This window comes from Macrotis lagotis, chromosome 1 (genome assembly GCF_037893015.1).
Source record: "Macrotis lagotis isolate mMagLag1 chromosome 1, bilby.v1.9.chrom.fasta, whole genome shotgun sequence".
Taxonomy (NCBI): Eukaryota; Metazoa; Chordata; class Mammalia; order Peramelemorphia; family Peramelidae; genus Macrotis; species Macrotis lagotis.
This window is the reverse complement of record NC_133658.1, coordinates 182,865,970-182,890,916: the sequence shown is the minus strand read 5'-3', so window position 1 is coordinate 182,890,916 and position 24,947 is coordinate 182,865,970. Positions and strand designations below refer to the sequence as shown.

Below are 24,947 nucleotides of genomic sequence, written 5' to 3'. Positions count from 1 at the left end.
TGTTAAGTAGATGTTTAAGGTTTCAAATTGTTATTGTAGTGACTGGTTTGTGTTAGTGGAAGTATATCATTAGAAATTCAAAAGTGAAAGTGGTAGATAGTGAAATTGTATTCTATAAGGTTATTCATAGAAATCTCAAGAATATTTGAGTATTAATGTGTGGGGTGTTAGTCCTTCAGGAATCTAGAACTGCCAAGGTGAGACTGAAAAAAGTGAGTTAGCCCACACAACACTTGGTCATATGCCCATGTGAGAGGTTGGAAGTGCTACACTGTGGGGGTTCACCTGAGTAATTTGATAATTTAATAATAAAATAAATAAAAAGTGGTTTGAGAGAAGGGGCATTTCACAGATGGTACTTAAATGCATTTTGGGGTAAGAGCAAGATTCTAAGAGGTTAAGAACCTCGTACAAGAGATAGGAGATGAGTATTGTACATGAGAAACAGTGAGAAGGTCATTTACTTGAATCACAGAGAATGAGGGACAGGAGGGTGGGAAATATAATATCATGATGCTGAAAAGATAGCTTAGAGGCAAAGTTATAGAGGTCTTTAAAACTTGAATAGAGGAGTGTATATTTTATCCTAAAGAAAATAGTGCCCCCTTGAGTTCATTATATTAGGAAAATGACATGGTCAGATCTGAACTTAAGACCATTTTGGTAGCAGTGTGGGATAAACTATAATTAAGAGGCAAGTAGATGAATTTGTTGACGATTGCAATAATCTAGGTGAATGGTGATTAGGGTCTGAACTAAAGCAGTGGTTTTAGGGACAAGGATTGGATGTGAGAAATTAGAAGTAGTTCATTCTAAGGAAACTAGAACAGGATATTTTATTGAGCTTCAGAAACCTGAAGGACTTTGCTAGTTTGTACTTAATCCAATTTGGAATGAACTCTCATTCCTTTTGATAGTGTCCTGTGATTTCAGTTTTCACAGATAGTCAGGGGTTCAATTTAAATATCTCTAATGAAATGCAAATACCTGGGAGGACCATAATTATTCATGCTTAACTGAGTGGAGAAGGATACAGGATCAAAGAAAATCTTCCAGCTGATTGAGTGTTGGCATCATTACCAAAGGCATGTGATTAACAAAGCCAAGATGGCATATCATTCAGCAATTGTTATTAGGGTGACAGGTCTTTAAAACAGATCTAATCTATTTTGGGTTAAGCCTAAGTGGAAAGTTAGTGATCTTCAGTGCTCAAGATCTGATGTTTCAATAGAAGTACCATGTAAAACTAGTGTCTATATTCATCAGGATGATAGATAAGTGAATGCACTAATATTTCTGTGACACATTTAGTTTAAGAAAGACTAAGAAAGTTTATTTTACCTATGGCCATATAAGGAGTTGGGAGACAAAGTTTCCAAAGCCAACACTGCAATTTTTTGGATGCAGGACCCTGACAAGATTGCTTCAAACTTCTCTGATCTCCATATATTTTTTTCTATCTCTATGATGAAGAGGACACATTGCTTAAACCTACTAAATAAAATAATTCAAAAAATTTTAAAGATAAATTACTGTAAATATTTAACATCTTATGAGTAATGATATCTATTACAAGGTGTTTTATAATGCTGATGTTTGAGAACAAGATTATCATTTGCCTTACACTGTTGTTCTTGGTCATTTGTTCAGTTGTGTTAAACTCTCTGTGATCCCATTTGGGATTTCCTTGGTAAAGATACTTGAGTGGTTTTCCCTTTACTTCTTCAGTTTATTTTTACAGATGAAAAACTGAGGCAAACAGGATAAGTGACTTGCACAAGACCCCATAGCTAGAAAGGATCTGAGGTCAGATTTGAACTCAGGAAAATGTGTCTTTCTCCATTTGCCTTATAGGCTAACCATATTATTAAAAGTCTTTGTTTCATTAATTGGATGAGGGAGATACAATTTGACTATTTCATTATCCTAAAAATAAATGAGTTTTGTTCTATGAGTTTTATTGCATTTGGGGAAATAAAATAAGATCCAGAATCTTGAATCAATGTCATGATGTCTCGTAGGATAAAAGAAATACTGTGATGCTAAGGAAAGATATGAAAGTATAATTCAATAAATATTTTTCATGCAAAGCACTGTGGTTTAAGGATGACTAAAATAATGTCCTTTGCAAAATTTTTAGCTTAATATGAAAGAGAAGGCAGGGAAACTAATAAATTAATACATATTAGTCTATATGAAATGAATAAGATAAGTATGGATGAAATTCATTGTGGGGTTTGATTAAGGAAAAAAATTAAAAAATCAATTTGGCACCCTATTCAGGTGACAATAACTGTTATTAAGGTGACAGGCCTTTCAAAATAAATTAAATCTCTCATTTTGGCAAATCAGAAATATTTTTGGTAGCAGCATTTACAGTAAATTTTGAGCTACTAAACTTCTTTTTGAGCTACTTTTTCTTAACTATAAAAGCACTTTTAATTTCTATCTCTGTCATGCTTTGTTAGCTGCTATATCCAAAGCAGATTATACACTGGGACTCAGCATCCACAGTTTCTTCTTTGACACTTGGCACAATGGAACGAACTCTGAGAAGACTTGGATTCAAATCCTTGTTCTGTCTAAAACTTATATGTGACATTGGGCGTGACTTTTAAGCTTTGTGGGTCTTGCTTTTCCCTTTGCTTAAATGAAAGGGTTGGTTTAGATCAATGATGTCAAACTTGGATCCTTGCTAGTTGCAATTGACCTAGACAAAACACAAATTAGTATCATCTATGTTAATAAAGTTGTACTGTTTTAAAAATAATTTTATTTAGTTACTATTCGGTTTCCAATCTCATTTTAGTCTACACTTCAGGCTATACTTGGGACTTTTGCTGTCTTGAGTTTGTCACTTCTGGACTAAATCATAGGCTCATAAATCTAGAGCTGGAAGGATTCTCATTGGTCATAGTGCAGGTCCTTTTGCAAATGAGGAAAATAAATCCCAGAAAGAAAGGTTAGATGTGGATTATTTGTATTAAATGGAAGAATAAGAAATTGGATGCAAGCTTATCATTATGCAACTATTTCAACTGTGTCCAATTCTTCATGACCCCATTTGGGGTTTTCTTGGCAAATATACTGGAGTGATTTGCCATTTCCTTCTCCAACTCATTTTACAGATGTGGAGACTGAGGCAAACAGGATGAAGTGATTTACCCAACCTTATAGAGCAAGTAAGTATATACAGCTAAATTTGAATTCAGGCAGACTGCTCTTCCTGACTTCAGCTCCAACATAATCCACTTGATTATCAAAATAAAGATATGTGCTCCAGGGACTTCTGCATTTTTCATTTGATTGTTTTATTGTAAATCTCCACAAAGTTTGTTTAAAGTTGATAATACAGTTATTGCTTATGTTGGGGGTTAGGGTGAGGAGAAAATGTGTCATTCATAACAGCCTTAAATGTTAGAAAGGTGTAGCAAATTGATCAGTTGATTTTGTCCTTGCTTTGTCCTTAGAGAACAAAACTCTGAGTTCAGGCTGGTCTGGATCTGGCTGCATACAGAGCATGTTGCCAAGGAAGGGAAAAACATGGTTCTACATGGTAATTATTTAAAGAGGATGGAAGGGAAATAGTGTGAACTCCTGAGTCAATTTTGTTTTGTAGCTGATGTTAGGTGATATTAAGATTATAGTTATTTTAGGAGTTGCTAGGTAGCACAGTGGATAGAGCACTGGCCCTGGAGTCAGTAGTACCTGAGTTCAAATCCGGCCTCAGACACTTAATAATTTCCTAGCTGTTGTGGCCTTGGGCCAGCCACTTAACTCCATTTGCCTTGCAAAAACCTAAAAACAAAGATTATCGTTATTATAATTGCAGAGAACTTCAATGAGAAATTTAGCCCCATGAGTATTCAGAGAAGAAGCAGCTTCAATGTCACTGTTACTACTATCAAAATAATAGCATTTATTTAGTATTTTTTAAATTTGCAAAGTACTTAATATGTTTTCTCTTTTGATCCTCACAGTAACCCTTTTAGGTAGATATTTTAGGTAGAAGTCTTCATTAAGCTAAATGGCTTGCCCAGGGTCACATAGTAGTGAGATTCCATGTCTTGTGACTCCAAGTCCAAACTTTTTATCCCTTGCCTCACTTAAATATTTGCTAAATGGTCATTAAGAGGTTTCAACTTTAATTGTATAAAAAATTAAATGCTTTTTTCTAATATATTAGGAACCATCATTCTTAGATGTTAAACCTGAATTTTAAACATAAACTTTCCTCTATTTGTATTTTACCCTTCCTGAAACATGTCACAGATGCACACACGTCTTTACCTGTGTGCTGTAGTTGGGGAAAAGCAAAGTCATTTCAATATGCCCTTGGCAATAAGGGCTTTCTAATTGAAATACTATCCCAACTTCCCTTGAATGAAGAGCTGAAGAGAGATTTTATTTCCCATGTAACCAATCTCTTTTGCCACTTTAAGAGACTGACAAAACGTAACCTTTGTTTCTTATATGCAATATCCTTGGCATAAAAATAAAGTTATTTTTGACAGGTTTCCTGTGTCTCTCTTTTGTGAGTTACTTCTTTTTTTCAAGGTTATTAAATTTGGTATCCATTTCTTCAGGGAAGCAGATATGGTCTTCCTCACTATCTAATATTCCCAATACTCTTAAATTATGTTTGCAAATCCACTTTTCAGTTTAATCAGCTTGAAACTTTAGATCTTGTTCTATTTTAAGAATTACCCATATAAAGTGAAATGACTTTTCCTGTCCTTTCCTTTATTTTCTCCTTTGGTTCATATCTACTGCTAATTAAGGCACAAGAAAAATCAAGATTTCTGGCCTTAGTTAAAAATTTTTCCACTTAGAAGCTAAATCTAACAAGACTGGTAAATTTTGTTATAGAGTATCTTCAATAGTTTTATGTTCTTTCAATAGATATTTATTAAGTATCTTCTATATCTAAAACCCTCTTTTGGAAAGTATTCCATCAATCCTCTCACTAACCCATAAACACTATATAATCCCATTTTGACTTCTATGCCTCTTTAATGCTATTTTTCTCTTCCAGGATGCCTTTCTTCCTTCCTTCTATATATATTATAAATCTTACTCATCCATTAGGAAAGAGTTTAATTGCTAAATTATCTGTGATTAATCCAGTTCTCTTAATTCCTATAGAATCAAATGCCCTATATCACATAATTTAGAAATTGATTACATTGCATTTTGCCTTGTTGATAATTGTTTAATATGTTCATCTGAACTTATCAAATGGATGGAAAGTTCATTGAGGTCTCAGGGACCATGCCATATCATTTCTTTATACTTCTTGCAAAGTACCATACTTTATCATTGAATTGTTTCATTTATGTCCCACTCATTGTGACCCCCTTTGAGATTTTCCTGGCAAAGATACTGAAATGGATTCCTATTACTTTCTCCTACTCATTTTTAAGAGATGAGGAACTGAGACAAAGAGATGAATGACTTGCCCAGGGTCATAAAGCTATTACATGTCTGAGGCTGGATTTGAACTTAGAAAGATGTCTTCCTGATTTCAAGTCCAGTATTCTATCCACTGTGCCACCTCATTGCCCTATAGTACCATACTTACTTAATGGTATTGAGATCATCAAATATTGGAGTTTTAATAAGTGATAGACACTGTCTAGAAAGAGTTAAAATATATCTATTGATTAATATATTCATCTTTTTCTATTTTTATTGAAAATCCAGATAGTATGATTTTATATACAGTCTTTTGGTATTTGCCATTTCTCCACAATTACTCAAAGATTAGTGATGGTAGTTCTTTAATGTCATCTGCAAAGTTTGTTGTTTTACTTCTTTTAGTACCCAGGAATATAATTTGTCATGGATCATAGCAATTGAATGAATATATTTGGTGTTATCTTATTTTCTCTGGTATGAATTTGTCCTTTCCAAATTGAATTAAATTGAACTAATAGTAAACATGTATTTGAAGATTATTCTCTGAAATAGAAAAGAAAGTACAGTAGGGGAATGAAAAATTCTACTTTCTCCTTATTATTTGTTATTAAATCATTTGCCCCAATAAATGTCTGTTGAATTGCTTCCAAGTACCAGGTGTATCATTTTCTTTTTGTTAATCTTAAAGTTATTCTTTTTATTTTTCTGAAACGTTTTCTCAAACTTCAGTTAGTTCTGGAATCAATTCTTCCTGAAACTAATTTTACAGGTCTGTGCCATTCATTTGTATTCATTCTTGGTGGTATGACCTTCTTTCCATTTACTGTAGCTTCTTTTTAAAAACTGTGCTCATTTGAGAGGTCTTTGACAATAACATGAGTATCTTTAGAGGTCCTTATTTTTTATTCTTACTTGAGATTATTTGCAATTACCTTTTCAAAATTTTGTTTCAAAGAACTTACAAAAGCATCTTTTTTTCCTAGTGTCTCTATGACAGAAAATGCCTGTCTCTAAATACTACATTTATTTGCCATAAGGAATCTTTTAGTACTTGAAAACAGTCATTATATCTCATTTAAGTCTTCTTTTTCCCACAAATGTCCCAGCTTCTTAAATTTATTTTAAAATGGGAGCATCTAGGTGGAGCAGTGGATAGAGCACCAGCAGTGAAGTCAGGAAGACCTGGGTTCAAATATGGCCTTAGACACTTAATAATTACCTAGCTGTGTGATTTTGGACAAGTTACTTAACCCCATTGCCTTTCAAAAAAGAAAATATTTTATCTTTAAATGGTATGATTCTGAGTCTTTCTGGTAACAATTCTGTGGATGCCTTCCAGCCTATCAATATTCATCACAAAATGTGCTATTTAAAACACAATATTTCAGATGAAGTCTAACTGAGGAAGAGTCTAGTAGAATGATTGCATCTTTCATTCTGGTCACTATGCCTCCCAATGCAGTCTAAGATTGAATCATCTTTTGCAATTACTGTAAAATATTATTAACTATATATTGAATTTACAGTTCATTAAAGCCACCAGGTTTGTTTGTTTTTTTCAGAGGAGTGCTATCTAATCATACTTTTTTTTCCATTTTGTACTAATGAAGTTTTTTTAAACAAATATGAATTTTTAAATTTATCATCTATGTCACCTTCTAAGACTCACTTCATAGTCCTAATCTCTAAAAAATTTTTGGTAGCCTGACTCTTTTGTCTAATATATTAGTAATATCAACCAGTTTAAATCATTGATAAATTTGATAAATACTCCATCTAACACAGATTTAGCCTCTACTCTTTATCCATAAGGATGGTATCATAGTCACACTTGTCAGTAATCAGACAAAATTTGTATTTACAAATTGGTGATTTTGTTAAATTTTCCCCCTTGGTTTGCTAAAGCTTTTATACAGCTTTGTTTATTTCTATTAGTGCCCAGATGCAAAGGGATTTACTCATTTCATGGGTAATGAGAATATATATTTTCTCTTTTCCATAGTGTGGAGATTTAAGATCATTCTGGCATAAGCATGAAATATTCTAAAACAAGCAAATTTTTAATTAAAGCTTATTTTGTTATTGAAATCTATTAGACTTTTGAAAGAATTATTTGCCTTCTATATTAGATGGAAAGAAATCAGTGTCAGAATTCTACCTGCACAATCAGAAGAGAACTTTGAAAGTTTCAGTCAGTTAACACAAAATTGATTTTCCAAAAAGGATAACTTTATTTTCTTCTCCCAAACCATCTGGTTCCAAAGCTGACATTTCCAGTTTGAGGTTTCATCCCAGCCTTTGCATGTATAAATTACCTTTTATAATATGGTTTTAAGAAAATAAATCTCTAATTTGGAGATATTAGCTGATCTGATTCATCAATTCTACATTTCTAACAGAAAAGTGAAAATCACCCCCTACACATTTCAGTTCAGTCACAAATGATCTAGTAGCTTATGAAAAAGCTTTAAAAAATCATGTATCATATAAGTAAGTATACTTTATTTTTCTGCTTTGATGGAGGTTTAAACAAGTAAAAACATTTTAAAAATTGAGCCTCAGGGGCAGCTAGGTGGTGCAGTGGATAGAGCACTGGTCCTGGAGTCAGGAGTACCTGAGTTCAAATGTGGCCTCAGACATTTAATAATTACCTAGCTGTCCAGCCTTGGGCAAGCCTCTTAACTCCATTTGCCTTGCAAAAACCTAAAAAAAGAATTGAGTCTATCCTGTGTTTTAGTATTACTACCCATGATATATGCACATCTACGTAGGGTCCTAAAAGATGACTATATTATTCTTAAAGTTATTTCTCTCAACATCTCCTGGGGTTGGGTGCTTCCATTTTGCTATACTGAACATTAGTACACAGAAGTCAAATAGAACATAGTACTTTGGGAGATTGCCCCAGTCTTTTATTCCATGAATAGTGAATCATCAAATTACTAGGGCCATACTGAGACCCACTTGCCTTTTGGCGACTTAATAAATATTCACTTAATTGAACTATGTTCTATAAATAAAATAAACTTCTATTCTCTTATTGAATTTCTACTGGCAGCAAAGAATTTAAGTTAGTTGCGTTGCTAATTGCATGTGAGATGGCTAGGAGGTACTCGCTGAAATAATTATTCTGCCTTTATTGTGAAGGAATTTTACCTCTCAACCTCTGGCATTAAAGTTAAAAACAAAATAAAGCAAACCTGAAACTTTTCTAGAAAAGCAACCTTGTAAGGACATATGTGACATCATTTAAGTGAGACTACTCATACATATGGACTAGCTAGTAAGTGATGTATCTTTTAGTTTCACATCTGTATTTCTATCCTCCTCTTGTATTTGTCTCCTTCAAGTTTTTTAGTAGAATTTAAGCAACTTGAAGGCAAGCAGGGATTTTTTTTACCTTTGTATCTCCAGTGCATAACACAATTCTTGGTACCATTGGATATTTAATGAATGTTTGTTGAATAGATTTCCAGTAAGATATCTTAAAAATGACTAAACAACATTTAAAACAAGTAAGTATTAAAATAAAATTCATGTCATTTAAGCAGAGAATGATGGTCTTACCCTTTTAGTGTTTATTTTTTCAAAATGTTTCTATAGATGAAAACTCAAATTGTTTTTACAAAGATTTCAAATCCCTGCCTTAATGGGGATACACATAGAATAATATATATAGCAGGGTCCATATTTATTAGATTTGAATGGAATATCCCTGGAAGCATGTTACTCATTGCCTGGCTAAGTCCAGCATATTTGAACATTAGGAATACAGGAACCCTCCAATTGTCCAAGCTCAGTACCTTCACCTCTCTTTTGCTCATCCCTAATCACTTCCTGTCTGTACTGGAAAGGTGCCTCAACCATCTTAAGAACCAATATAGCATACCAAAAGGGGCAATAACAATGAGCTTTTACTCAGAAATAGTCACATATTAAAATGGAAACTATTTATCCAATCTCAGCATAATCAGGAAAGGGCATTAAATGGGAGCCTATTGCCCAGTGCTACATTCTTGCACTGTAAGGCAGGTCAGAAGATTATAGGATTTTTTTTCCCCTGCCACGTCATGCCATGAAATGATAGGTCTTTTCAAAAATTTCAAATATTTCCGACATTCACTAGCATTTATTTAGACATCTTGTAGCTTCTCAGGGTTGTATTATATATTTGTTATCTATCCTTCATTCTCAAAGAGGACCATGACAGCAGGTGAAGCCATGAATGCAAGTGAATTGGATTTAAGTGAGAGAGGAGTTGGGCAAAGTCACCAGCCTCACTTTCTCCTCTGGAGTCATTTCAGTCCAGGGCCAGATATGGATCAAGAATATTAAAGATGGTCCTGGATTCAGTAGGAGACCATGACCTTTTTAAGTTGAGGTCTTTAACAAGTTTTAGCTAGAAACTGGATATCATAATGAAATAATTTAGTGTGAATGCTATTTTTAGTGCATTTCCCTCTTTTTTCTAAAACCAGTGAATTTTATCTTCTGTTATGTTAGTAGGACAATAAGGAATTAGTGAAGGTCTACCCTTCCCATTCCTCCTTGCAAGAAAGAGGAATGAAAATTAAGTCAAAGTTCTAATTCTTCTTGTACGAATGGTTTATCTAGAATTCTGTGTTTAGAGATATACTGTAAATTCTCTCTGTGATCTATTTTTAGGCATACTGGTTTATTTTTGTGCTTAGTATATGCCTAGTCATGGAATTTCTACATAAAATAACCTGGACATTTTAGTCATTGTATAAAATTTGTAATTCTAACCTGCTTTCTTGAATAGATGTACTAATTCATACCTCTTCATATGCTTGTCTCTTTATAGCACCTCCAGTGTTCTTTCTTTTTTCATATTTGTCAACTTTCTAGTTGTGAGGAGAAATCTCAGCCTTGTTTTTTTTATTTATATTTACATTATAATTGATTCAGAGCAAACTTTCATATTGTGGTTAATAATTCAAAATTGTTTTGAGAAGTATTTGTTAAGATCCTTTGACCACTTATCCATTAGAGACTGTTTCTTGCCTTCATTTTTTCCATTAGTTTCTGTAGAGATTGTTTTCCCCTCAGTACTTTCCTTCTTGTTCTAGCTATTTGTTTGAAAGCTTTTCTATGTATTTAAAATTATCTATTTCTGACAAAATTTTTCTGATCACATGTCTTATTCAGTAAAGAATTTATTCCTAGTAATAACTATGAAAAGTACCTGACCTAATTGTCTTAGAGATAGAACCATTCTTTTTTTTAGGAGTTGAGGAGGACTTGGGGAGGTGGGGCAGACCAGGAGAGAGAAGAGTAAGAGAGTTGACAGAGCTGCCTACCCCATTTAAGTTAGATGAATAATCATTCATTAGTATATTGGATTGGGAAGCCCAATATAATTAGAGTCAAAAAATTTGGTTTCAAATTCCAACTTAATTAATTAATTACTAGCTGTGCCACTTTAGACAAATCATTTAATCATCATGAGCCTTAATTTACTTATATGTAAAATGAAGATGTTAATTTTTCACTATACCCTTGCCTGGGTAGTGAAAAATCAAATACTATGTAAACTTTAAAATCTCCATAATTATAATCTATGATTATGATTAGGAGAAGGAATAATAATTTTTATTAGCATAAAAGTAGAAAGGTAACTGATAAATGTGAATTTGCTGAACATTCTGAGAAATCCTAAACACGAGATAAATTGTTGGTAATAAGATAATAAGTACAATGTGGAAAATGAGTTATAAATTCATAAACTGATGAACTTGAACTTGGAAAAGCATCTTTTTTTGCCAGAACTTCATCAGTATATTCAAAAATAGAAGTTTGTTTTATTTCAGTTTTTAGTTGAGTAATCCAGGATATGATAAGATAAAAGAGTGACTTCTCCACATCATGAAACAAGTTAGGAATAAAAAAAGCAAATATGTCTTCCCTTTATGCCTTGCAGGGGAGCTTGTCAGATTAATAGGAATGTATTTCTGATAAGCTAAAATGGTTAGACAAATACTTAATTTACCTTTGCTTTGTCAGAACTGATATTTATAAAATTATGGGGGCAGGGGCATTCCCTTGGCATTTCTATTGGTGCCTAGAAAAAAACCCAGCAAAGTACATTTGTTTTTTGGTAATCAGCATTACAGTGGCCTCTTTGATGATTCCTCTTATCCCAGTACCATTTATGTTATTATCTTGTTAGGCACTAAACAAAAATATTTATTTTTTAAAATTTCTCTCCCATATTTAAATAAAATGCCAAAGAGAACAGTGTTAAGTATAACAAACACTGCAACTCCTTTTCTTTAATGACACATCAAACTCAAACAATGTAATTTTGTTCTCTAATATATAACAGTATTTTGTTTCATCTTCACCTGGACCTCTATTCAATAAGCAAAATCTGACACATATGCCCACAATGCTGCTACTTTTCCTGTTCTTTTGGGCACACTTTTCCTAGGAACTTCTTCACAGCTGAGCAAATTGAACTAGGAAATTAGGGATGACCTCAAGTTTAAACCAGGGTAGAAGAAGTCTAGATTTAGACAATAGGAGTTGGGGTATAAAGGAGGAGGAGGTTCAGAAGACACAGTGTGTCAAAGTTCTCTAGAATATATACAGCATGATATAGAGTAGACACTTATTAAATGTCCATTTTAATTAGCATAGTATTGCTATGGTTCAGTAAGGGGAGATATTAATGAGATCGTTGTCAGTAGCAAATAAATATCTGATTTATGAGAGAAAAACAAAGAATTATGAGCCTCATTTTACACTAAAATTTATATCTTAAAAAGTTATATAAAAGTCATTTAAAAAAATTGAATCACATTTACATGAGAACTTTAGAGAACAATCAATTTCCAGTGCTAAATGACTTTGTAAATCCATATTTTGTTACATTCCTTTTTTAAAAAGTGAGACACATCTATCATCTATACATAAGTAGCACAATGTAAGACACTGAACATATGACAAAGGAGATACAATTTAGTTCAGTGTGATGGTTATTACCAAGTAATTAAACTGAATTGGGATACCTAAAAGATCACATTAGCAGAACTAAACTCCAGATGACTTTATGCTTACATATGCTGCATAATTAGTATAACCTAAATTAATTTTGAAAATTATTCTGTGTTTTTAAATGAAATATATATCATGAGATCCCAGGAGATACTTTAATAGGAGGTTTGCAGAAATCAAGTTAAGAATAAGTAAATTGACAGTTCCAGTGAAAAACTGTTCTATTACTAAATGTCTGTAGTTTATTCTCTTTAGTTCATTTGGTTGAGAAGATTGGTGATCATTGCACCAAGCAGAGTGCCTTGTGAATACTCAATAAATATTATAATAATGTTACATTTATTCATGCAATATGTCCAAAAATATCGTAAGCTTCAATAGTTTAATCTAAGAATTTGATCAGGACCCCTAGTATATTAATCTATTAGTTTCAGCCTTCTAGAATCAACCTCTGAAATAGAAGTTAAAGATAATTAAATAAAAGATATTTGAAAATCCAAAACAGCTGATAGGATAACCCTACACTTTACTCCTGATCCTCCTTCAAAATATTTTTGACTCCTTTTGGATGTCTAATTCTTAACATGCCTTGGTTTTCCAGTTTTTTCAATCACAGGATGATTAGAGGCAACAACTTAGAAGGAGAATGGGAAGAGAACTGCTCTGTCTATAGAGGTGACAATCTCTAATAGCAAAAGAGGAAACAAAAGGGAAAAAATTGAGGCAAAAGAATTCTATTATCTCCATAGTCACATACTTGACATTATTGGTGATGAACTTTTGTAATAATAAGTTTAGACAACTAAGAAGATGAGAAATTGTACAATACATTTAAGAAAAAATTTTCATAGAAAATTACTAAATCTTTTTATGTGTGTTGTGCTTCAGCATATAAACTTCATTTATCTAGAAAATTTATTTATGTAGAATATCTTCCTGGAAGATGTCATAAAGGTTGTTTATAGAGTTTTAAAAAGGACCATAGGCATGGCCAAGTCTAGTCATCTCATGTAAGTGCATTAATATCATATTTTATAAAGATAAGATGCAATAAATATTTATTTTAGTAGATATCTATTTATTTATTAGATTTTTGCAAGGCAAGCGGGTTTAAGTGGCTTGCCCAAGGCCACACAGCTAAGTAATTATTAAGTGTCTGAGACTGGATTTGAACCCAGGTACTCCTGACTCCAGGGCTGGTGCTTTATCCACTACACCACCTAGCTGCCCCTATAATATGAATTTAAATGGTACTTTTTCTCTGTGACAGTCATATATTTTTAACATTAATATTTGTCAATTGATGTTGTTTGACATCAAGTCATTGGAATATCACAGTGCCTAAAGATGCAAAAAGTTAGGATCATCCAAAAGGCATGAGTAAGCTGCAGGGATAATAAAGAATTGACAACGAGAAGCAGCATCTAGTATATTATCAAAAGGGAGCATGAAGAGAAAGGGGCTGGGTTAATCAAATAATACAAGTAAGGAACAAAAGGAAAAAAAGTTGATGTGTTCCATTTGTATTCACACCATTGTCAGAAGATCTAGAAAGAAAAACTACCAGTATATTAAAGTCTTTAGGTGGCACAGTGGATAGAATGCTTTACTTGCAAATAGCAAGGCTGAATCCAAATGCTATCTCCCAAATAACACAGAACAAGTTGTCTAATTTCTTCACCAGTAAAATGGTGATAATAAAATATTTAAATGAAGTATTAAATGTAAACTGCTTCTCAAATCCTAACATTTTATATTAAGGTTAGCTATTATTATAGCATTAAGAATGATATTTCATGGACCCTGAATATCATATTTCTAGGAAAACACAGTCAAAAATCATTTGAAATGAGAAGGTGTGAATAAATTATGATTTATAACACTGGAAAGTGTACTCATTTCTCTGAGGTCACGTACCTGCTAAAATGCTGAAATTTAAAAACTGGTCTATGATAAAGTTGAATTAGATATATTATTTCACTTTTATATAGTTTATTATTTTTCTTCAGATACATACAAAAACAATTTTAACATTCATTTTTAAAATTTTGAGTTCCAAATTCTTTCCCTTTCTCCCTCTCCATATCCCCTGTTATCCCCCCTCCCCCATTGAGTAGGCAAGCAGTCATTATATTTCTTTAGTTTGAACACTATATGAGTGTATCTGAGAGACACCAGGATATAGATCTGGCTTCTAAGCCAGCAAGACCCGATCTTGCCTCTGACATATACAGGCCATGTGATCTCTGACACGTCGCTTAACACACAGCTGTAACACAAACGCCTATGTGTGTGTATGTGTAAATATATGTATTTAACTCAATGTTAAAAAGGTGTCATCAGCTTCTTGGAAACGATGCCTTTAAGTCAACATGGAATAGCAGAAAACAAAAACAAAAACAAGATCATAAGGCTTAAGAGATATGAGAAAAGCCTTGAGGCACTAGCTCTACCATTTGCCAGCTGGGATATCTTGAGTAAATGTCTAAACAATATCTCTGAACCTTTGTTATAATTAAACTTGAATGGCCTCTACCAAAATGTCATTGTCAAGATGAGATAAGATAATTAATGTAAAATATTTTATGGTTATAAAGTCATGTATATAGACTAGCTAATATATATATATTATATATATATAATATATATATAATATATGTAATTTTTAGAAATAAATGAATATATAGTAACCCTTCAGAGTACATCCTCTTTTTAGTGTTGACATAGAAGAGATTCCCTGCTTTGACTGAAATTTTTTAGGTGACCTAAAATTCCCTTTCAGAAGGGAAATTATATGATTTTAGTCAGTTCCTTTATTTTGCTTCTGTTCCCATCCCAAACCTAAGAATTCCTTCTAGTCAAATGATATACTCTTTGTCTAAGATTGGTTACTTTATTATACATGTAGTATCATTTGAACCAATTTTTCTTTTTTATGGCAGGCATATCTTTCCTTTCATATCAAAAGGCAAGCTCACATCTAATTTCCTGTTCTCTGCTATCTAAAAGTACTCTTTTCCAGTTTCTCTCATTCATAGATTGTCTCTTTCAAATTATTTTCCTTCAGAAAATAGCTGCATTGTTGTTTTTGTTTTTGCAAGGCAGTGGGGTTAAGTGACCTGCCCAAGGTCACAAAGTTAAGTCAATATTAAATGTCTGAGGCTGAATATGAACTCAGGTCCTCCTTACTCCAGGGTCAGTCTATCCACTGTGTCAACTACCTGTCCCCTGAATCTATTTTTTTTCCTTTTTTTTCTGTTTGTTTTTCTTTCCAGATCCCTCCAAAACTTTGGATATTCTGTTCTATACTCTGTGATAATGGCTTTGTCATTTCATTGTGGCAAGGATAGGGATTTGTTTGGTTCTGTCATGGTCGTAAAGGGAATGTTCTCCTCATAAAGACTAGATACTGGTAGATTTGCCTCTTCTCTGAAACTTAAAGACTTGAGAATGGCTTTGATCACTGAGTTTAAGTAAGTGACTTAACCAGGGTCACACAGCCAGTATTTGTCAGAGGAGGCAAGTCAGCTCTTGGTACTTCCAAGGTCACCTCACTATGCATGATATCATATGCTACATTAGGGGGTCCAGTGCATAGAACATTAGACTGGTTAAAAAACTGGTTAAAATCCTATCTCAGTAACTTGCTAGTTGTGTGGTCCTGACTCATAACCTCTCTCATTCTGTGTTCTCATCTGTAAAATTTGGATAAAAATTGCACCTATCTCACAGAGTTTTGTGAGAATCATATGGGGTGGCACTTTGTAAACTTCAAAGTCTATCTAAATGGTATTTACTATATTAATGTAATTAACTTTACTTAAAATATTTATTATATTTACTATATTAAATTTAATTGATTAGTTATTATATCATCTATTATATTTATTGTATTATGCCTATATACTTATATTTGTCTCTATATGCCTATATATTATGTACTTTCATAGATATATTTATAGATTATATTTTTATATCATTCATATATTAACATGATCCTTTCTTTGGGGGGAGAGAAGGAAATAAGAATTTATAGAGAAAGTATCATGTGTAAGGCATTGTGCTAAACAATTTACAAATATTATATCATTTGATCTCCAAAATAACTGAGAAAAGTGTGATGTTATTATCCTCATCATTTTATGGTTGAGATAACTGAGACAAGGAGATATTATGTAACTTGCCCATAATCATATAGCTATTAAGTCTCTGAGGTTGGTTTGAACTTGTTTTTTGTTGTTGTTGTTTTGTTTTGTTTTGCAAGGCAATGGGGTTAATTGACTTGCCCAAGTTCATACAACTAGATTATTATTAAGTGTCTGAGGCTGAATTTGAACTCAGGGTCTCCTGACCCCAAGGCCAGTGCTCTATCTACTGCACTACCTAGTTGCCCCAAACTCAGATCTTCCTGACACTAGGCCAAATACTTTTATCTATTTCACCACTTGGAAGGCTAAAATTTAGATGCTGAGAAAGAATATAAATAATTGTAAAAACCTAAGGTATTATTATATCCTAGCAATGATAGTCTTTTTAAAACTTTTTTTTGCAAATAACATTTTATTTTTTTTAATTACATGAAAAGATAATTTTCAACATTCATTTTTATAAGATTTTGCCTTCCAAATTTTTCTCCATCCATCCCTTCCTTCCTCACTCCCTAAGACAGCAAGCAATCTGATATAGGTTATATGTGTGCAATCATGGAAACATATGTTCACATAAGTCATGCTGTGAAAGGAGAAACTGAACAAAAGGGAAAGCCATAGAAAACAACAGCAAAAGTGAAAATAATATGTTTCATTCTGCATTTGGATTCCATAATTTTTAGTCTAGATAACATTTTCTGTCCTTCTTTTTTGGATTTATCTTGGATCATTTTAGTGCTGGGAAGAGCTATCTTAGTAATCTAAAGAAAATCTATCATAATAAATCATTGCCCAGTGTTACTATTACTGTGTAATAGTATTCCATCATATTCGTATATCACAACTTGTTCAGCTATTCCTCAATTTCCAATTTTTTGCCATCACAAAAAGAGTTGCTATAATTATTTTTGTACATGCATGTCCTTTCCTTTTTTTTTTCTATTATCTTTAGGATGTATTGCTAGAAGGGTTATCGCTGGATCAAAAGGTATACACACTTTGCCCTTTGAGCATAGTTCCAAATTGCTTTCCAGAGTTACAACTCCACCAACAAATGCATTAATGTCCCAATTTTCCCATATCTTCTGCAATATTTGTCACTTTCCTTTTCTGTCATATTAGCCAGTCTGATAGGTGTGAAGTGGCACCTCAGAATTAACCCTTATATTCTTATCAACTGTTTATATTACATTACACTTATTTTGAACAGTTTATTACTAAGCATCACAGTCAATAGTCTTGTGGGGATTAAAATAGGATATCTATTTTAAATGACTTATTAGAAATCTTACTTTGTACAATAATTTATTAATAAAATTTTTAAGAACATAACGTTCAATGTGACAGAACACTCGACCTGGTGACAGGAATACCTGAATTAAAATATTATCTCTGATATGTAACAACCAGGTGATTCTCATCAAGTTGCTTAACCACACTGATGTTTGGGTTTCCTCATCTATCCGGCAGTTAAGTAGCACAGTAGATACAGTGTCTGACTGATGTCTAGAAGACTCATCTTCCTAATAACATATCTGGTCATAGTCTTTTTAAAACTACTTTTTGGTAAACAGTAATTTTTTTCTTTACATGTCACTTTACAGGTCACTTTAATCCTGTTTGCTTCACTTTCCTCATCTGTAAAGTGAACTGGAGAAGAAAATGGCAAACCACTCCATTATCTTTGCCAAGAAAATCCCAAATGTGGAGACAGAGAGTTGGATGGGAATTAAAAACAAATAAGCAACAACAACAATGTAATAGCTGTGTGATTCTGGGCAAGTTACTTAACCACATTGTTGCTCAGTTTCCTCATCTATGAAATGGTGAATATAATACAACTAACCCCAACCTTCCAGGCTTAAATGAAAATTCAAATGGAAACTTTACAAATTTAGAAAAATTTTATATAAATGCTACTTTTTATTTATGTTTATAATATAAATTCTAATATTTGATAATTGTCTTTTAATTAGACTGAATTTCATAATTATTAATATTTATACTGGTCATATTATATTAAAATTTATAAAACTAAAACATCATATGACATGATTTAACTTTTTTTTCTGTAATTCAATTCCCCTTAACAGGCCTATTTTCCATTGCCCAAATTTATCTTATACCTTCCTATCAGCCTACCTTTGCACTCTCCTTAGGATGCCCTATCCTCTGACTTTTACGTGACAGATAAGCAAGTAGCATTATTTTTACTTCATGGCAAAAAAAAAGACCTAAGATCTACAAAAATTAGTGAGCTATTATAAAACTCCTTCTCCCTCATCTGTTCCTTTTCACTGGATGTCTCCTATAACCTGAAATGCTCTCTCTCCTCTTCAATGCCCACTCACTTTCCTGTTTTCCTTTTACACTCAAATCCTGCCATCTGCAAAAGGCCTTTCCCACCCACACTGCTAGTGCTTTCCCTCTGAGAGAACCTGAAGTTTACCCAATATATGTCTTTATATAATTGTTTGCATGTTGTCTCCTCCACTAGATTGTGAACTTGAGTAGAGATACTTTTATGGCCTTTTTTCGTATTCCCAATATTCAATACTATTCCTGGCTATAAAATACTGGTTGATTTGATAGTTAACAAGTGAATAAACAGCAATCATAACCTCAGCCTTGGAAGTCTAGCCTTTTTTCCATTATACATGTGATGGTATTTTTCACATTATTTTGTTTTTCTTGGGTGCTGCCAAGTATTTATGAGTAAAGGCAAATTTTATAAATTTGATGAGGACTTAACAGATAATATATGTGATTGATGGGCATAAAAAGTCATTGTCATACTCAGCCTAAATGAATGGAATAGGTCCCAGAATGAGAGAGGTGATAGTACCAATATGTTCTGTTCTAGATTGATTTATTTCTGGGAACTCTATTTTAGAAAGAACAATGTGGGGTGGCTCGGTGGCGCAGTGGATAGAGCACCAACCCTGGAGTCAGGAGGGCCTGGGTTCAAATGCAGCCTCAGACACTTAATAATTACCTAGCTGTGTGGCCTTGGGCAAGCCACTTAACCCCATTGCCTAAAGGACATTGATCAGAATATTCTTTGTAAAGTGAATAGGGTGGTAGTGGATCTTTGTATGACCTAGATGGATTCACCACATAGGATTTGGTTTAAAGAGTTAGTAATGTTGGTAATACCAATAGAAGCGAATATCCCTCTTCAATTATTTGGAGGGCTGATATGTAGGTGACGCATTAGGCTTTTTCTGCTTGGGCTGTCATAGGGAGTAGAAGACAAAAGTGGATTTCGGCTTCCCAACAGAGGCATACAATAACAGAATGTAGGTAATAATTCTTCCCTCATAAAAGATCTTTAAATGATTGCTGGATCATCATTTGCTGGGTTTGGTGTAGAGGAAAATCTTGCATAATATACAGTTGAAACTAGAAGGAGTGAAAACTCTATGATTCATTAAGATACTTTATTAAGACAAATTCAAAGACTGCATAAATCTTCTTGGGAAAATTTAACTGAAGAAGTGATCTTACTTTCTCTAATGCAGGTGGGTCCAATGAATAGTGTTAAAGACTTAGATCATTCTGAAAGTTAACAGTTGGCAATACTAATTGCCTTCTGATTATGCCATCTATGGCTATTCAGATATTCCTTGGCATACATTACAGCAGTTCAACAACATTAGTTTTCAGTTACATAAGAATAGCTGAAACTCGGTGTTGCATAAAATAAAAGTAAGAGTGGGTTCACCATTGAAATTCCCAATTTTGAAGCATGTCAGAGTTTTTTTTTTTAATTGCTATTGCATATCTTATTACTTTCCATGGTTCTTCATTTGAAATACTGTATTGGTCCAGTTTTAATAGTATATTGGTCCAGCCCCATCAATGAATAAGAATATTGGAGGAAACTTTTAAAAAAATGCTTCTTGATTTTGAGAGGCAGATCCTTTCCAGTTATTAAGATGCTCCAAGAATTAAACAAGAGAGAAATGGACTTTATTTGTTGTAGGAAGAATTGTGAACAAATCATCTGCTCTTGTTATGGGCATATTGCCTCCTATAAAACTATATAAGCATCTTACTTAAATGTTTTAAGTAGTCAACTAGAGACAGTTTACTGAACCATATAACCTTATAAACTATAATCCAAGATCCACCTCTCTCCAGAATTTGAAACCTTCTCTAGTACCCCAAATTTCTTATTAGTGAGGATTCACCATATCTGGACCTAATATAGACTGATCATACTGCTTTTTCAGTCATTTTGGTTTTTTGGCAGGGCAATGGTGTTAAGTGACTTGCCCCAGGTCACACAAATAGGTAATTATTAAGTGTCTGAGGTCACATTTGAACTCAAGTCCTCCTGATTCCAGGGATGGTGCTCTATCCTCTGCACTACCTAGCTGCCCTCTATTCATTTTTTTAAAAAGTATGCTCCTCTACTCTTGTGTCTTCCTCAAACTTAGAATTCAAGCTTCCACTCAAGGATCCTGCACTTCTGATTAATTAGCATTCACTGTATCTTCTAATCCATACACATTACACCAGAGGTATCAAATTTTTTCAGCTTGCAAAACTACAGAATAAAACCCAAACCAGATTTAAATGTAACTGGGAAATGTTTAACAAAATATTAAGACATTTTAATTTGATTCCACTGCTTATACTTTTTCTTCAGTCACCTTAATACCCTGATACTGGATGTTTATCATTCTTCCATTCCCACCCTGACCCCCTCTTTCTTTTTTCTAGCTCAGATAATGGTAGTCAAATAACACACCAGCACTTCACTAGTGCCTGGAACATAGGAGTCATTTAATAGTTTAATAAAGGCTTCTTGACCTGACTTGTTGATATTCTTTCTAGAAATTAAGTTTCCATCAATTTTCCTGAGATTCTAGTAACCATCAATGTGACTTTCCTACCCAAAACATTACTTAACTATCACTTCCCTATGCCATGTTGTCTTTTTCCTAGGGAAATTTAGGTTTTTCTGAAGACAAGAAGTCTCTTTTTTTTTTATTATATCCCCATTATTTAGTATATTAACCTGATACTTAAGGGCTTAATAAAGGATTCTTTTCATTCATTCATTCATTCTTAGAAAATCATAGGGATTTTTTCACTAGCTAAAGAGAGGAATGTCATAGGATCATAAGGACTATATATTGAGGAAGGAAACCAGAAATCATCTAATTAAATGTTTCTCATATTATTGATGTGGAAACTAAATCCTGGAGGCATTAACTGACTTGTTCAAGGTCAAGGTATAGTTACTGAGATACTATTATGAGGGGAGGTAGACTGGAATACTAACATTGTCTTGTAACATCAAAGGATTTTAGAGTTGGAGGGACCTGAGAACCATCTAGTCTGACTGATTCATTGAAGCATATTATAGGAACTAGATATTTGAGACAATTTAACATTTTATGAAAAAGTTACCCTCACAATGTGGAGTCTTGTGGTACACATCAAAAGGACTTAGCCTTTCCTCTCTAATCCATATCCCTCATAGCTAGGGTCATATATTTGGAGTTGAATCTCAGAAAGACTTCAAAGCTCATCCAATTCAACCCCCTCATTTCAGAAATAGGGAAGCAGTCTTAGTGAGATTAACTAACTTGCCTGGAAAACACATAGGAATTAAGCAGCAAAGCCAGGATTCCAACTTTGTTTTTCTTAAATTCTGAAACTGTATTTGCATGTGAATCTGACTTTAGTATTCCATTAAACTTACATTTTAATGAGCTGAACTTACAGTATTACCATAAAGGCAATAGATCTAGATATTTTTTCTTTTAGTTAGGTATCTAGGCACATCCTCACCTTAGGATCAAGACAGCTTCCATCCTTTCCTTCCCTGAGGAAAATCTCAGAATATATTGTATTTTGTTGCTTTGGAAACATAATAAAAATAAGAAGTCATAGTGATATCTTTACAAGCATATACTTATTCCCCACTCCCCACTTAATTGGTCAATGACAGGCAGAGGGATAGAAATTATCCAGGAATTAATGAGGCAATTAGGAAAGATATGTCTAGCATCTCTCCCCTTTCCTAGCAGATTAAAATTGTGGGAGGATGAAGTTTAGATTTTGAAGATAGGAAGAACAAATAAGGAAAATAAGGAGAACTGAGCCTGACAAGAAAAGCAGAAGGAAAGAAACTGTAGCTTAAACTCATACTTCTGGCTTTGAGTCTTTTTACTTTCTCCCCAAAAAAGAATGAAAACTACTGCAGGTTGAACTTTGCAAGTTAGCATAAATGCATTTCTGATAGAGGAAGCATGAACTATGTTTAAGGAATTGTAGCAAAACTATCCTGTGATTTGGCAGCTGGATAAAGAAAAATAATTTGGAGAAACTGCCCTTGTAAGATAATTTGATTTCATTAAATATCTCAGATCACAAGATGTATCTTTAACAGATTTTTGAGACAGGTACCATTTTATAACATTGATTTAAAATGTTCTTTTATTGTGCCAAAAAAAATGGTTATCAAAAGAAGAGGTTCTTTTTTTTTCTTATTCCATAAAGCATTATTTAAAAAAAAAATCATTGCCATTGCTTTGGGAGTGCTGACTGTCCTTCACTTCTTTGCCATATATTATGTCCTTTCTTCCAGATAGATCAGATAAATATTATAACCTTTCTTTGAATGTGAAAAGAAAGCCTCGGAAGACAGAACAAAATCTACTTGGCATCTGTTAAAATAATCCTAGCCTTCACCTGCCCTACAGGTGAAAGTATTATGTGAGTGTGGATTATGCAACTAAATAGAGTTATTGTCTTTTATTTTGAATTTTATGTTCATATTAATTAACAATTTTCAAAGTATAAATTTAATCCAGGCTATTTATCTGTCTTGGGTCCTTCACCAGATGACAATTTCACAAAAACTGAAATTGGTGGGTGTACAGTGCTACAGTGTCTTTGAAGTTAAACTCTATTAACTGATAGTTTTCCCTTGTTTTAGAAATCTGAGCTGTAGTTCTTAAATCCAGTGCTTATCAGCTTTTGAAAATACTTGTAATATTTGGAGCAAGTTAATATTGAGTCATGTGAAAACTTTAATAAATGTTGTCCCAAACGAATATGCCAGTCTCATAAGGGATTTCAGCATTCTCAGATAGATTTTAATATTACAGTGATGACCTTTTCATAAAACCTTAATAAAACCATATTTTGATATAGGGTGCAGAAGAGACAGGAATTTCCTTGTTGATGAATATACATGATTTATCTTTGCATTTCAGATTTTTATCTTGCATGTGATTCCTTCAAATCTTGGTGTGTGGTTTTGTTTGAGTTTTGAAATAATAATTGTCATGTATTTAAAGTTGAAAATAGGCCTGTAATTTTCAAATATATCTGTTCATTTACACAAGGTTCATTTAAATCCTACTTAGATGCCTAGTGATTTAGCTGTGATAATAGTGTTTATACTAAAAATAGAAATAATAAAAGTAGAAATTTTCATCCCAAAAGAATCTCAGAAATACCATCCTGGGGGTGGAATGTAGCAGCTGTTTAGCAGTTCTCTCTGACAATTTGTGACCAGAGTTGGATAAGAATGCCTCATCCAGTAAAAAAGCAGAATGACTATAAAGGAAGCAAAGTATAATTCCCCAAACAGAATTTTTGAAATTTACTTTCTGCGCCTTCCCGTACCCTGTACCTATCATAATTCTGAACTCAGAGTAAGCACTTTAATATTTTTTTTTAACTGAATTGAAATCTAAGACAAGGATGACCAAAACTGGAAACCAAAAACCTCTTCCTATTTAGAAACTAAAGTCATTTCCTAAATCAAGGCAAGATATCTAGTTTCACTAGAACTGTGTTCAGTGCTCTCTTATTCAGCCATCATTCTCTTATTTAGAGAATCTTTTAATATCCCAAATCAGAGAGAATAACGAAAGCTGAAGAAAATAAATTGTGCTTTTTTACTAGCTGCGAAACTATTTTTAAAAATGAAAAACCAGGATTTTCCTTCAAATAATAAGATGACAATCCTGTATTTCATTTTAGATTCTAATCAATTCCCGTTATAATAGTGTAAATGGTAATATCTTTGAGTGCATACTCAAATTCACCAAACAGGTGAATTAGTAAATGATCAGGTGAAATACAAGTTAGCTCCAAGTGCCAATTGGCCAAATCTTAATCACAAAACACTGTGCTCATAACTCTAATGTACTTGCCACGAATTATTTTCTGTGTTGTTTATGAAGCATCTTCTCAGAGTTTTGTGAGGATGAGTGCCATCTCAAGTTCTTCTTTGGGGCCACCCTTCTAAAATTAGTTTACAATTAACCATTTTATGTTTCTCATTAATAGAGATAGCCAAAGATAATCAGCTCAAGTAAGAATTTAAATGTATTT

The 24,947-nt window shown here is 33.1% G+C and overlaps 1 protein-coding gene across 18 annotated transcripts in view; it reads left to right on the top strand.

Moving 5' to 3' along the window:
• Positions 1-24,947, top strand: part of PLCB4 (phospholipase C beta 4) — a 517,486-nt gene that overhangs the window by 246,314 nt on the left and 246,225 nt on the right. For 9 of the 18 annotated variants that reach the window (XM_074209461.1, XM_074209477.1, XM_074209460.1 and 6 more), the window contains one exon: positions 18,188-18,409. The exons of 6 other annotated variants lie outside the window; for them this stretch is intronic. In XM_074209461.1, coding sequence (XP_074065562.1) covers positions 18,407-18,409 — 3 coding nt within the window. In that variant the 5' untranslated portion in view covers positions 18,188-18,406. Of the gene's footprint in view, positions 1-3,128; positions 3,183-18,187; positions 18,410-24,947 lie in introns of all 18 variants that reach the window. 3 more of the 18 variants (XM_074209470.1, XM_074209471.1, XM_074209476.1) reach the window with 1 other exon arrangement.